Source organism: Thrips palmi, unplaced genomic scaffold (genome assembly GCF_012932325.1).
Source record: "Thrips palmi isolate BJ-2018 unplaced genomic scaffold, TpBJ-2018v1 HiC_scaffold_6, whole genome shotgun sequence".
Taxonomy (NCBI): Eukaryota; Metazoa; Arthropoda; class Insecta; order Thysanoptera; family Thripidae; genus Thrips; species Thrips palmi.
The window spans coordinates 6,371,038-6,385,124 of NW_023144633.1; the positions used below are offsets into that span (position 1 = coordinate 6,371,038).

General features: G+C 57.8%; 1 protein-coding gene across 1 annotated transcript; it reads right to left on the reverse strand.

Moving 5' to 3' along the window:
* Positions 1-1,216: 1,216 nt before the first annotated feature.
* Positions 1,217-10,841, reverse strand: LOC117651622 (ABC transporter G family member 23-like). Its single transcript, XM_034395795.1, has 12 exons — positions 10,654-10,841; positions 10,067-10,384; positions 8,877-8,984; positions 8,634-8,727; positions 8,397-8,567; positions 7,949-8,073; positions 5,188-5,413; positions 4,595-4,772; positions 3,787-3,973; positions 3,382-3,470; positions 3,133-3,309; positions 1,217-3,049 (listed from the first exon to the last, which is right to left on the reverse strand). The coding sequence occupies exons 1-12, from the start codon at positions 10,818-10,820 to the stop codon at positions 2,748-2,750; spliced, it is 2,142 nt and encodes a 713-aa protein (XP_034251686.1). The 5' UTR covers positions 10,821-10,841; the 3' UTR covers positions 1,217-2,747.
* Between the last annotated feature and the right edge of the window lie 3,246 nt (positions 10,842-14,087).

A 14,087-nucleotide genomic window follows, 5' to 3' on the forward strand; every position in this document is an offset into this window, starting at 1 on the left:
GGCAGGCAGGCAGGCAGGCAGCCAGGCAGGCGGGCAAACGGGCCGCGCCCGACCGACGCGACGACCGACCAGCCGTCTCCTCACCTGCTGTCTGCCGGGAGCTGTGACTGCGCGCGCACGCGCGTGCCCACCCACCCACACACACACACACACACACACACACACACACACACACAGGCGCGCGCTTGGGTTCGCGCGTAAGTGTGTGTGGGTGCGTGAGGGGGTGGAAAAGGGGGTGGGGGTGGATCGGTCCTGAAGGTGCTAGCCCGCCCAACGCGTGGTCCTGACGTTCGTCCGAGGGGCAATGCTTTACCTACCAGTAGATTGGGGCACTTTGTCGTCAAACTCGCTTCAGCCTGCGGCAATGACGTTGGCTCGGCGGCGGATCGGATCCACACCACGGCAAACCTTTTGAGATAATCCTGTCGAATTTCAGCGAAATAGTCGACGTGGGCGCAGCCGTCGGTGCAGCCGTCCTGCTTGGCGTTGCCTGCACGCCTCACTTTACAGTGCAGGCAAGGTGGGCAAGGTGCGCCCGGTCGGGTTGCAACGCAAGCAGTGGGCTGGCCGATTCCGGGAGGCGTTTTCGTCGCTCTGTCTCTCTCGCTCTCGTGGACCGTCGCGCGTACAGGCGAGAGAGACACAGCGACGAAAACGACTGTCTCGGAATGAGTCTGCAGCGTAGCCGTTGACCTGGTCCAGGAGAACGCGTCCATCGCCTGGACCACTTCTATCCTCAGCCCCCCCCCCTCCCCGGCCGTCGCACAGTGGGCCAGAAGACCGGTGGAGGCGGCCAAAACTCTAGACGCGTTTTGAGCTCCAGAGTCGCTAAACAGGCCTCGAACCGAACGTGTGACCCCACCAATGGATTCCTCGTTCGGAGAGCAATCCATTGGTGGGGTCACGCGTTCGATTCGAGTCCCATTTAGCGACTCTGGAGCTGAAAACGCGTCTAGAGTTTTGGCCGCCCCCACTGGTCTTCTGGCCCACTGTGCGTCGTCGTGGGCCTTCCCTGACTGAGGGACGGAGCCACCGTAGTGTCAGTGATCGCGCAGCAGGTTGCAGGGTGCTTTCCAGGCGCCTGATTTCGAAGGATCTTTTCGTCGCTCTGTCCCTCTCGCACCCCTACGCGGTCGCGTTACGCGACGCCCCATGAGTGCGAGAGGGACAGACCGCTATGGAGATACAGGAGGACGGCGGAAATGAAAAAGACGACCATGAGAAACTACAATTTAATTGGCGCTCGGACAATGCCACCGCGCTGGCGCGCTGCAAGGAGACTCATCCACACATTTATGGGCTCATAACAGTTTAACAAACATGACAGTCAGCCGAAGCAAAACATGAGTCCAGCCAGAAGGAGAGAGACTTGACGGTGGTGGGCTATTGCAAAGCAGGAGACTGGCGAAAAATCTACTCATTCGCCAAAAATATCGGACAGAGCAAAAGAATAAGGCGGTCAACTTTTTAAAACATATCGGAGTGATACAAAATCGTAAAAACGTTTGAAGAGAGCTGTTTGTAAGTGATGATAGCCTGCTAACGGCGGACGCAATGTGTAATAGGACCAGGCTGGAGCCACTCAAGGCCAGGCTAGAGAGAGAGAGAGGGGAGAGAGAGGAGAGAGAGAGAGAGAGAGAGAGAGAGAGAGAGAGAGAGAGAGAGAGAGAGGAGAGAGAGAGAGAGAGAGAGAGAGAGAGAGAGAGAGAGAGAGAGAGAGAGAGAGAGAGAGAGAGAGAGAGAGAGAGAGAGACCGAGAGAGGGGCGGGGCACGGATGGCGTTGCCAAGCGGGGCTAGCGGGGCGACCACTGCACTGCGATGCACCTGGCCGATGCTTCCTGCATTGCACGCTGCACTCCGCTCCGCCACCGGGAGTAAAAGCCAGCAGCCAGCACAGCGTCCCCGCTAGAAACAGGCAGGGGAGGGGGGGAACAGAAAACCACCCGCGGACCTTTGAAACGGTCCACTTCGTCGTGGGAGAGCCATATGGAATCAGAGCGCTCTGGGGGGAAAAACCGAGTCGTTATTGTCAGTCTTAAAACTTAAACTAGGGCGTCACAGCTGGAACGTTGAGTGTGCACGGCGTGTTCGTGATCGCCTCCGTGGACGTTTGGCGCTACATTGTGAAGAGCGAAACTGCCACCGGCGACTTGAGGTCACGAAAATCAAGCACGCGCAAAATTGTGATATCACGTCCATAAATTGCACCAAGGAATTTAGTGTGTATGCACATTACTACATCACTCGAGCGCCGAGCTGGCCAGTTCTTGTCTCCACGAATTGTCTAGGCAGGATAGTGGCAAGGGAGGACGCCGCACAGTGGGCCAGAAGACCGGTGGAGGCGGCCAAAACTCTAGACGCGTTGAGCGCCAGAGTCGCTAAGTGGGACTCGAACCGAACGTGTGACCCCACCAACGGATTGCTCTCCGAACGAGGAATCCATTGGTGGGGTCACACGCTCGGTTCGAGGCCTGTTTAGCGACTCTGGAGCTCGAAACGCGTCTTGGGCGGCGAACACCGCGGCGACCGGGGCCAGAACCCTGCGCGGAAACGGAAAGCCGGCATCGGCGGTGCGAGGAGTGGCCGCCAATGCTGGCGATGCTGGCCGTCACCGAGACACAGCGACACAGCCAACTGCAGAGACGAGAAGCCCGCGAGGCTTTCGCTCCAACGACAAAATCACAGATATTTTTTTGACGACCGCGTCGCCTTGGCGTCGCGGCGACCTCTTGGCGGCCTAGCCGCGCTAGCCGCGCTTGTTCTGCCACCGGATGATGAGCATGGTGGCCAGGAAGGTGGCCGCCGTCCAGGTCCCGGTGGCCAGGAAGCCCTCGCCGATGTCCTTGGGGTTGGAGCTCTGGTACAGGATGGTGCGCGCGCCCTCCACCGAGAGCATCATGGGCGTGAAGGGCGCCAGCATCTTGACGAACCAGTGCATGCCCTGCGACGGCCAGAACATGCCGCTCACGAAGGTGCTCAGGAAGAAGATGCCCATGCCCATGAACGTGGACGAGTAGTGGTCCGGGCACAGGCTGGCCACGAAGTAACCTGCGGTCAGACGCGCGTTTTCGTGTCAGTGTGACAGAGGGCTCAATGTTGAAGAAGATCTTGGAAATTCCCGGATCAATCACCTAACGACAGGCCGCACAGCCCCTGCAGGTACATCAGGAGGCTGAGGAGGATGTAGGAACCGTTGTTGGTGAACTGGAGGACCACGAACGTGATGAAGATGACGATGGCCGTGCTCAGGGCGTTCATCGCGCAGTCCAGGATGGCGCGCGCCGCCAGCATCTCAAACTGGGTCACGCCTGCCAACAAAGAGGCGTGTGTAGACACCCACCCACCCCGGAAAAACTTATTTCAGTCGCAGGCCAACTCACCCGCGGCGGCACTGCGCCCCATGACGCCGTTCAGTTTGTCCTCCAGGAAGTTGGCGGTGGAGTAGAAGATGGCCGGGAAGTACATGACGCTGGCAAGCGGGCAGGTGCACGTCAGACAGAATGGTACGCCTCAGTTTTACCAGCTGCACTGTGGGCGCGCCAAGACCGGACGAGGCGGCAAAACTCTAGACGCGTTTTGAGCTCCAGAGTCGCTAAATGGGACTCGAACCGAACGTGTGACCCCACCAATGGATTTCTCTCCGAGCGAGGAATCCATTAGTGGGGTCACACGTTCGGTCCGAGTCCCATTTAGCGACTCTAGCGGTCAAAACGCGTCTGGAGTTTTGGCCGCCTGCGCCGGTCTCCTGGCCCACTGTGCGCCGTGCGCCAGTGCGAGGGACTCACCACAGCAGGACGCCGGGCAGGGCGAAGTTCTGGAAGCTGGGCTCGTTGTTGCCGAAGACGGGCTCCAGCTGGTTGATGGGGATGGCGCCTATCCGGGGGTTCAGGTTGCAGCCCTTCTGCAGGTCGTCGTGGAAGCGGATCGTTGTGCGGAACAGCGCGTCGCGGACCATGTTGCCGAGGTACTGGTCTGGGGCACGAGAACGTCGTCAACGTCGTCAACGTCGTGAGCGCTGGCAGCCTGCAGCCCGAGCGCCTGCGAACTCGCGGGTAGGCAGGCCCGCCACGCTCCGCTGTCTTGCAGGCTTTCCCAGGCTTGCCATTACCATTACCACTACGGGCTAGACCACAATTGATCGTATGCCGTTTCGAGCCCGACACATGCCCGCCGCGCCATTCAAGGCGAGAGGGTTGCCAACCTCAGCCAGCATGCCAGACAACTCCTCGAGAGCAAAGCCCAGTTATTGTCTGGCAGGCAGGGTGGCGGTTGGCAACCCTATCGACATTGCATCGTCGCACAGTGGGCCAGGGGACCAGTGGAGGCGACCAAAATCCCGGACGAGTTTTGAGCCCCACAGTCGCTAAACAGGACTCGAACCGAACGTGTGACCCCACCAATGGAATGCTCCCCGAACGAGGAGCCCATTGGTGGGGTCACACGTTCGGTTCGAGTCCCGTTTAGCGACTCTGGAGCTCAAAACGCGTCTGGAGTTTTAGCCGGCCGCGCTGGCCTTCTGGCAAAGCCACTGTGCCCGGCCGGTGGCCTTGCCGGTGGCCTTGCCGGTGGCTGGTCCTCGGCGCGCAGTCTTACTGGACATGTCGATGTGGGCGTCAGCCTCACTGCCGTCGAAGTCCGCCTCCGTGGCGTCCTGCATGTAGAGCTGGCGCTGCGTCATGTGGTACGAGAAGTTGGCGGGGAAGTTGAGCACGCCCCACGCGTGGCCGCGCAGCACGGCCGTCCGCGCGCTGTCCATGTCGTCGAACAGATCCTGCGGCACATGCAGCTGACGTCAGTCCCTCCGTCTCCGTCGCACTCACGGGGCTCCCCATAGGGGTGCGAGAGAGACAGAGCGGCAGACCGCTCAGGCCTTCATTTGCGTACTACTCCAGTCGCCGCCCCGGCCGCCCCGCGCCATTCAAGCCGACACACTGTAGACTGATTCCGCTCGGCGTTTCGTCGCGCTGTCTCTGTCGCTCCGACTCGGCTCGCCCCGCGAGTGCGAGAGAGACAGAGCACGGCGATGAGCGGAATCGGTCGCGCTGTTTGTTGCCAATGAGATTCGATATGAGCATCGCGAGTGGACTAGTGTGGTCGGTGGCGTTAAAGTTTTATGTCGGCAGTAGTTGGCTCTGCTTGCGCCGGGGCAAGCTGAGGCGTCGCTGGCGTCGTTTGGAGAGACTGACCAGGATGTAGTCGTGCTTCTCCTTGAGCAGGGCCAGGAACCGGCAGCTCAGCTGCTCCGCCGCCGTCTGCTCGCAGTCGGTCGGGTAGCCCGGCCAGCCGGCGGCGCACTGGTCCGCCGAGTCGTCGTTGACGATGGCTACGTGCAGGCCGTGCGGGTCGCGGCCCACGGCGAACAAGTACACGAAGATGCACAGCACCGGCATGAACACCACGTACGCCGTCACCCTGGAAGCAGCAATGCAACGCCACTGATAAAACCATTTCGTCGCTTAGCGAAAAAGTTGATTTCATCATAAATTGATGTTTCATCAAGGATCCTGCTCGTATTGCATGGGCGTTACAACTGGTTTGATGGCATTCACTTCGGGGAAATTAACCTAGCAATTGTCATCAAGTGGCAGTCAAAATTTTTACTGCTCAGTGGCTTTTTTTTTTTAGAGCACGATCTCTCTCTCGCACACCCACAAGCTCTCCCGACAAAGTAGCCGAATGATACATAATGGCGAGGGCGCTACAGGAGTGTACCCCGTCGCAAAAGAAACGCCCCAAGCTGTGCAGTATCGGCAGAGTCTTTTGTCTCTCCATCGATTCTAGTGTTCTTGTGCACTGCCGCGTCAAAGGACCTTTATTTGAATTTTTTTTTTGTGTCGGGCCGTCAGAGTGAAGTGTCGACGAGCCGGGTATTGACTTTCGCGCGCGCGGCGTGAGTCATGCAGTGAAGGGAGCGCATTTCTGGAAGCAGCAAACATCATAGTATTTTTCTCAAGTATCACTAAGCAATTTCCCACAACTGTGCAAAAATTTTCGTTTCTTTAGATAAATTAAGAAGAAATTTGTAAAGTGATGTAATATGGTAGAAGTTGGTAACACTGTAATATGAGAAGTATGAGAAATCTAAGTGTGCATAATTCTGAGAAGCTGAAATTCAAGTTACCATGCAGTCGGAGAGTGAAGTCATTTCTTGTCAACCCAATCAGTCAAAGCTAAATATAATCAAAGACTCTGTCCAGTCTTAAGTCTAGTAGTGAGTCTAAGTCAATCTAAGCAAGTAATACAACATAAAGGGGGAAATACCACGTGTCACGTTTGCTTAGGAAGAAGAGAAAAAAAAAGACAGAAAATGGAGTGCAACACTATGATCCGGTCCAAGATGGTCAATTAAGAAGGCATCAGTGGTGGACGGAGGCACTAGCGCGAAGTGCCTGGTTCAGTCAGCGACGTCGCGCCATCGCGGCATACAATGTGCCACAATGGCTTTACGCCAGTAGTGACGTAATGACGTCATCGCTCCCCGGACGCAAAGCTTCTCCAAATGGATGGCCAAGTTATTAAGAGTGAGAGATGAGAATGGAGCGCCTGGGATGGAAACTTTTGCAGGTGGTGGCAACTAACATAACCAAACCTAATATAACCCACACTGGCGGAAGAAAGGGGTAAAATCCTGCGAGAGGCGCTAACCAGTACACCATTTTAATGCCCTTCCAGCATAACTTTATCTAAGGGGACAATCGCGCCAAGAATGGCGCTGCATTTTCCTCTGAGAAAAGTTGCGAGTTCGAGTACGGGCCGATGTGTTGAGCACACACTAGTGATTCACCCCGCGGTGTTCGTACAATGTTGTCCCTATTGAGTATGTGCGAGTAAACTTTCCGCGAGTGCCGAGTCAACAGCCAAGCTGGAGAAAAAATAAATTACACTTTCAGAAAAATGTGGTCGCTGCCGCGTGACGCGAATGGTGGTGTCGCATTCAAATTGGGCCTTTGCCACGAAATCAATGATTGTTTTTTTCGCAAGTAAAAAGTAGGATATTGATATGAAGACGTCGATACACAGCTGCACGTGGGGGCTGACGTAAGTAAAGACTTTACTAGCAGTACGACTGGCGGCCTGGCACCGTGTGTGTGTGTATATATGTGTGTGTGTATATTTATGTATGTGTGTGTACCCAGCCAAACTAAAGAATCATTAGCGCCACCATCTCGGAGATGCTCTTCGGACTCGATGGGCCGCAAAGACGCCCCGAATTTTCGAACTTGTACACAACATTACAGTTTCGGACGCGAGAAAAAGGGCGCTAGGCATCAATACTTTTGGGGAACTTGGGGCTCTTGCCGTCGAAAGGAGGCACTGCCAGAACTTCAACTTTGCAATATTGTTTTGGTGATTGTACTGAGCGACTGAGCGTGATTGCGGCCGCCCTGCCGACACAGCAGCGCGATCAGTCACTGACAGTGAAGAAGGCGGGCCCCTTCCAGGCGCGGCCGTCGGGAAGGACGCGCGAGAGGACCCAAGGACGTGGACGCCCTGGACCTCACAACCTGCGAAGACTCGTTTCTCCACTATTCGCAGGTGGAGGCAGGACCAAGGACGTGGACCAGGGTACATCACAGTCCCACCCTGCGAATACTCGTTTCTCCACTATTCGCAGGTGGAGGCAGGACCAAGGACGTGGAGCCGGGTGGACGTCACGACAGTCCCAGCCTGCGAATACTCGTTCCTCCACTATTCGCAGGTGGAGGCAGGACCAAGGACGTGGACCCGGGTGGACGTCACGACAGTCCCAGCCTGCGAATACTCGTTTCTCCACTATTTGCAGTTGAAGGCAGGCTAACCGGCGAGGTCCGCCTCCAGACAGCCGCAGAGGCACTCCCAATTATTTAACGTAATGAATGTGCGATCTGCATGATGACGGGGACGGTCTGCAAAGCTGCAGCGGTCTGCGGCGCTCCAATGCAGCATGCCGTGCTTTGCCGTGCTCACCACTTGTATCTGGTGATGTACAGCCAGGCCCTCCACAGGCACGCCATGACGTTGCTGTGCTGGGGGAACTGGGCCGGCTTCTCGTACTGCTCCATGGCCTGCCTGATGTGCCTCCTCTCGACAGCCTGTGAGAAGCGAGGCCGTTTGCATTATCATTACCAGTGCTAGCGAACCGCGACTCAAGCCCGCCGCACAGTGGGCCGGGAGACCGGTGGAGGCGGTCAAAACCCCGGACGCGTTTTGAGCTCCAGAGTCGTTGAATGGGATTCGAACCGAACGTGTGACCCCACCAATGGATTGCTCTTTGGACGGGGAATCCATTGGTGGGGTCACACGTTCGGTTCGAGTCCCATTTAGCGACTCTGGAGCTCAAAACGTGTCTGGCCGCTCTTCTGACCCATCGTGCGCCGTGTGCGGCACCTACTTGGCCACCTACTTGGCCACCTACTTGGTGTTCTGGACGCTTCGCCTCCTGGCTGGGTTCGGTGGTCACTTGGACGCCCTCCTGGCGGATGCTGAGGTTCAGGAACACGTCCTCCAGCGTGGCGCAGTTGTGCTTGGCCATCATGGCGTCCGGGTCGTCCTCGTCCAGGAGCTTGCCGCGGCGCATCAGACCCACCTGCGGAACGGGAGCACGTCACACTGCAAAACTAAATGAACCTGAATGTTGCTGACGAGGACCCACCTTGTTGGCCTGCCGCGCCTCCTCGATGTAGTGCGTCGTGATGATGACGGTGGTCCCGGAGGTGCGCGTCAGGTCCACGAGGAAGTCCCAGATGCTGCAAAGCCGAGGTTCAGGAATCAGAGACCGTCAGAGACCGGCAACCGCTAGTTAGTGCTTCAGAGCGCGCTTCAGAGCCAAGGACACTGGTGCACTGGCAGAACTGAAGCTTCAGTTTTCCCAGTGCAGTAGGTTGGTGGCACTTACTTCTGCCGGAGGACGGGGTCCACGCCGACGGTAGGCTCGTCCAGGATGAGAAGGGGCGGCGAGTGGAGCAGCGTCACCGCCAAGGACACCCTCTGCTTCTGGCCGCCGCTACAACACGCAACTCGTCACGTTCCGTCTCGTCTAGCCAGGCATTGCGCGTTGGTCACAGGTTCGATTCCCGGCTGCCGCGCCGCCGTCGACATTTTTTTGTCGTTGGTCATGGACACAAACAAGCCGCGCTGCCTCCGGAAGCGAGCGCTATGCCTCCGTAGAAGAATCCCCGTGACCCTGAACCAGCGAGACTTTCATGAACAGTCCGGTCGACAGCCAAGCGCAGCCAGCGTCAGTTATGAGTCGTTTTCCTCCTCCCCCTTCTCCTTCTGCTTCTCCTCCTCGCAGCCATGATGCGCTTTTTATTAGGCGCGCTTCGCTCACAGGCATGCCTGGCCTGGCCATGCCGCACCTCATGAATGCAAGAATTACGAGCCGCGGCTTTCGAGTTCGCGTCTTTCTGCCCGTTGTTGTGGCACTTTGAGGCTGCGGGAAGCGTGCCGCACAGTGGGCCAGAAGACCGGTGGAGGCGGCCAAAATTCCTGGCGCGTTTTGAGCTCCAGAGTCGCTAAACAGGACTGGAACCGAACGTGTGACCCCACCAATGGATTCCTCGTTCAAAGAGCAATCCATAGGTGGAGTCACACGTTCGGTTCGAGTCCTGTTTAGCGACTCTGGAGCTCAAAACGTGTCTGACTTTTTGGCCAACTTCACTGGTCTTCTGACCCACTGTGCACTGGTGCGGCACCGTCAAGAAGTGCGCCAGCGTGCCGCAAGGGTGGATCCAGATAAGGGTTCAGGGGGGGGGGCGATGTCGCGAAAGTTGCCTACCTACAGGGGCAATGTATGACTTGTTGCCGACCTTTCAGGGGGGGCGACGCCCCCATCGCCCCCCCCCTCTGGATCCGCACCTGGTGTGCCCGGTGTGCCTCCCAGAGGTCGCTCCGGGCGCCACCAAGCCTGGTGTGCCGCCCAGAGGTCGCTCCGGGCGCCACCAGGTCGCCGACCGAACCGGTTCGGCCTCTCAGAACCCCCAACAATTAGAACAATTGACGGCTGAAAAATGACGGCCAGTGCCCTCTCTTCACAGTGTACGTGGCAACAGTGTGACAGTCCCGGTTGGTCTAGCCTAGACACACCTGAGCTGGCTGAGCAGGCGGCTCTGCTTGGCCGTGATGTCAAGGAACTTGAGCAGGTCGTTGGACCTCTGGCGAATGACGTCATCGGGGAGGCCGGCCACCCTGCCGAAGTAGATCATCGTCTCCCTGATGGAGAAGCCCTCGCTGAGGCCCAGCTCCTGCGGCATGAAGCCGACGCGAGGCCCGGGGATGCCCGAGCCGGGGTCTCCCGGCCGCCAGCCCATGACGCGCACCGTGCCGGCGTTGAGGTGCCGAAGCCCCAGCATGCAGGTCAGCAGCGTGGTCTTGCCGCAGCCGCTGGCGCCGAGCAGCGCGTATCTGCGACAGCATGCGGCAGCATGCGGCAGGGTGTCAGTCTGGGTTCGAGCCCCGGCCGCGGACCGGTGGAGGCGGCCAAAACTCTAAACGCGTTTTGAGCTCCAGAGTCGCTAAGCGGGACTCGAACCGAACGTGTGACCCCACCAATGGATTCCTCGTTCGGAGAGCAATCCGTTGATGGGGTCACACGTTCGGTTCGAGTGTTATTTAGCGACTCTGGTAATGGGCCTGCTGCTAGATGTCCGAGTCCACTGGTGTGGTGCACTCACATGCTGGCCTCGGGCACCGTGAGGTCCAGCCCGTCCAGGATCCACTGGCCCTGCACGTAGCACTTCTTGGCGGCGTGCACGAGCACGGCGGGGGCGCGGGGCAGCTTGGGCGTCGCGAGGCCGCCGTCGACCGGCACGGTGCCCATGGCGAACGCGTCCATCCTCATGGCGGGGCGCGGCGGCACGCGGCAGCGGCGCTGTGGAGGCAAAGGACACAGTCGTTAAGGGGGCGTTCCCATACTACGTGACCGATTTTGAGGGGGGAGGGGTTTCTCAAAATACCACTTCAGGTCACAGGGAGGGAGGGGGGGTTTTGGGAAATTCACGTAGTATCTCAAAAGCGTCAGTTATTAAACATTTCAAGCGTTCAACACGCCGCCGACTCGCCGTAACGGCGCGGCGTGACGGTTCCTGCGGCACGGCATGGCGGCATACAGGACATGAGCCCCGTCCCGTTTGAGCCCCGATGGTCTGAGCCCCGACCTGAGCCCCAACCTGAGCCCGGGTTGAGCCCCGACTTGAGCCCCGACCCAAGCCCCAATTTTCAGAGCCCGGATTGAGCCCCGACCTGAGCCCCGTTTGAGCCCCATTTGAGCCCCACTTGAGCCTCGGGGCAATGAATCATGCAAAAATGCGTGGTTTCAGGTCGCGGGGCTCAAATGGGGCTCAAACGGGGCTCAAACGGGGCTCAGGTCGGGGCTCAGTCCGGGCTCTGAAAATTGGGGCTTGGGTCGGGGCTCAAGTCGGGGCTCAACCCGGGCTCAGGTCGGGGCTCAGACCATCGGGGCTCAAACGGGACGGGGCTCATGTCCTGTATGCCGGCATGGCCTTACACCCCCAACTCCTTTTCCGCGCCCAATGTTATCACAGTTTTTTTTCTTCCAAATCACATTGTTACACATTCCTTTGAGCGTTGTAACACATTCGTTTGGATGCGAATCGGCCCAAATTTTGCTTGTTCACGTTCAAACGAATGTGACACAATGCTTAAGCGAACGTGACATTTTGACTCGTTCGTTTCAACGTGATGTCACGTACTTCGAATGAGAGTGTTTTAATAGCGCACGCGACGAAATGCGAGAAATTGGCTTGCTTTTGAAATACTACGTGAAAAGTGGGGAGGGGGGGAGGGGTTCAGGCAAATACCACTAGAGGTCACAAGGGGGGAGGGAGGGGTCAAAAAGTGGCCGAAAATCGGTCACGTAGTATGGGAATGACCCCTAACCCTCACACTGGAAAAATCCGGGGCAGGTGTCCGCTCGCTCAATTCCCCATTTTCGGCCTTCTTTCCCAATGTTTGTCACTCGCACGAGAGGCTTGCCTTGATCTCCAAATGCCACCGATTGGTTGCGAGACTCCGCCGAAAGTGGCCTCCCCCCACCCCACCCGCGCTGGGCCTCAGTGTTCTGCCACTTCTAACCTCCTCGCCAATCAATCACACTAAAGCGCCGCTTTTTCGGCCTGTCTGCCCTCCGCACAATGGCGGAGCAGTGGCGGAGCCTTGCTGTTCCGAACGCTTCAAAATCGTCCTCCCAGAAGGACACGCCGGAGGAAGAACTCCACGTGTGGTTGGGCACTGCCAAAAAAAATGACGGTCTACAACGACAAAGACGTTGGCCTGCTGGAAGCTATTCCGATTGGCCACGGCCAACCCTGGGGGGTTCGATTGGGGAAACCCGGGAAAACCGCACGGAAGTGGACAGCGTGCTGCAGTAATGGAAGTAATGGACGCGAAGCAATGCAAGATGCAAATTGCGCTGAGTGCTTCGGCCGCTTCGGCCATACAAGTATTAAATTGTGATAACTCTTTCTTTTTTCTTCCTTCTACCGCGTGCGTCGCGATCCTACTCGCCGAGTCCGCCGAGTCCGCGCCGAGTGCCTAGCAGCAGGTCTATTCCGAACAACCCGCCGCGTCGCTCCGTCTCGCTCGCACCCCAGCGGGCCAGCCCACTAGGCCCGCGAGTGCGAGAGAGACGGAGCGACGAAAGCACTGCGGGGAAGTCTGGGAAGCAGCCGGCAGTGCCTAGGTCAAGCGGCGGAGCAGCGATTAATGCAGTTTCATGGAGAAGGCGGATCACTCGAACCAGTCCGTAGTATTGCCACTACTCGCCGCCTCAACGGTACCTGCTTTGTTCAAAGACAGAATCAAAAAGGGGTTTTCGAAAATCGAATTTTGAGGCAGCTTTGCCGGTAGAGCCGGCTGGCACACCAAACCTAACCTAACCTAACCTAACCATGTCCCGTTTTGCAGTGCAGGCGGGCATGTGTCGGGCCCGAAATGGCATATACGATCATATGTGGTCCAGCCCTTGATGATGATGATGATGATGAACACGGCGGTGTAGGCAACCCTCAACACTCAGCCGTAGGCATCTACACTATTTCCCCTCACTCCCAGTCCTGGATCCGTAAGAAGCCACCCCTATTGAAACAGCTGCCTGAGAGACAGCGGATGGAGTCAGCGAGTGCCCAGCCAGAGCCAAGAGCATGGACCAAACGATTAGTCCGTCGAGGCGCAATTCGCAATTCAAAGCACAAACACAGATCCAGACGTTCGCACACAGAACACAGAGGAGCACCGAGGCCGCTTATCCGCGAAATCCTTTTTGCGAAACGCGAAGCCCAACACCGAGCATGTTTACCCGAACAAAACCGAATCATCGAAAGGAAGAACCACTCTTGCTTCTCCGCCCGCTGGGGGGAAACTTGGCTGCAGGGGACGCAAACATTACACTTTTACAATGAACGTTGTTTCGGTGTCTCGTAACGGCTAGCGATAAGAAATGTTATGCATTGGGATGACCCCGTCTTCAATTGCATTTAAGACGGATTCGTCCCTTTGAACAACTAGCCGTTGACGAGGTACAGAGACAAGGTTAATTGCAAAAGGATTATTTTTGCGCGCCCAGCAGACTCATTCCGAGAGTCGAGCTTTGTCTCTCTCGCACCTATACGGGACGCCCCACAGTGGGACAGAAGACCGGTGGAGGCGGCCAGAACTCTAGACGCGTTTTGAGCTCCCGAGTCGCCAAATAGGACTCGAACCGAACGTGTGACCCCCACCAATGGATTCCTCGTTCGGAGAGCAATCCATTGGTGGGGTCACACGTCCGGTTCGAGTCCTGTTCAGCGACTCTGGAGCTCAAAACGCGTCCAGAGTTTTGGCCGCCTCCACCGGTCTTCTGACCCACTGTGCGCCCCTTGAGTGCGAGAGAGGCAGAGCGACGAAAGCGACTCTAGGAATGAGTGTGCTGCTTGCCTGGGCCTGCCTGGGCCTGCCTGGGCCTGCCTGAGGAGGGTCTTGACGTCCGCGCGGTGCTGCACTTGCCGGCGCTGCTTGTCGGCTGGCGGCCTGGCGGGCGGAGCGACGCGGCGGGTCGCGGCTGCGCGGGCCAAGTGTCGGCGCGTCGGCGCGTCGGCCCGTGAGGTGACGG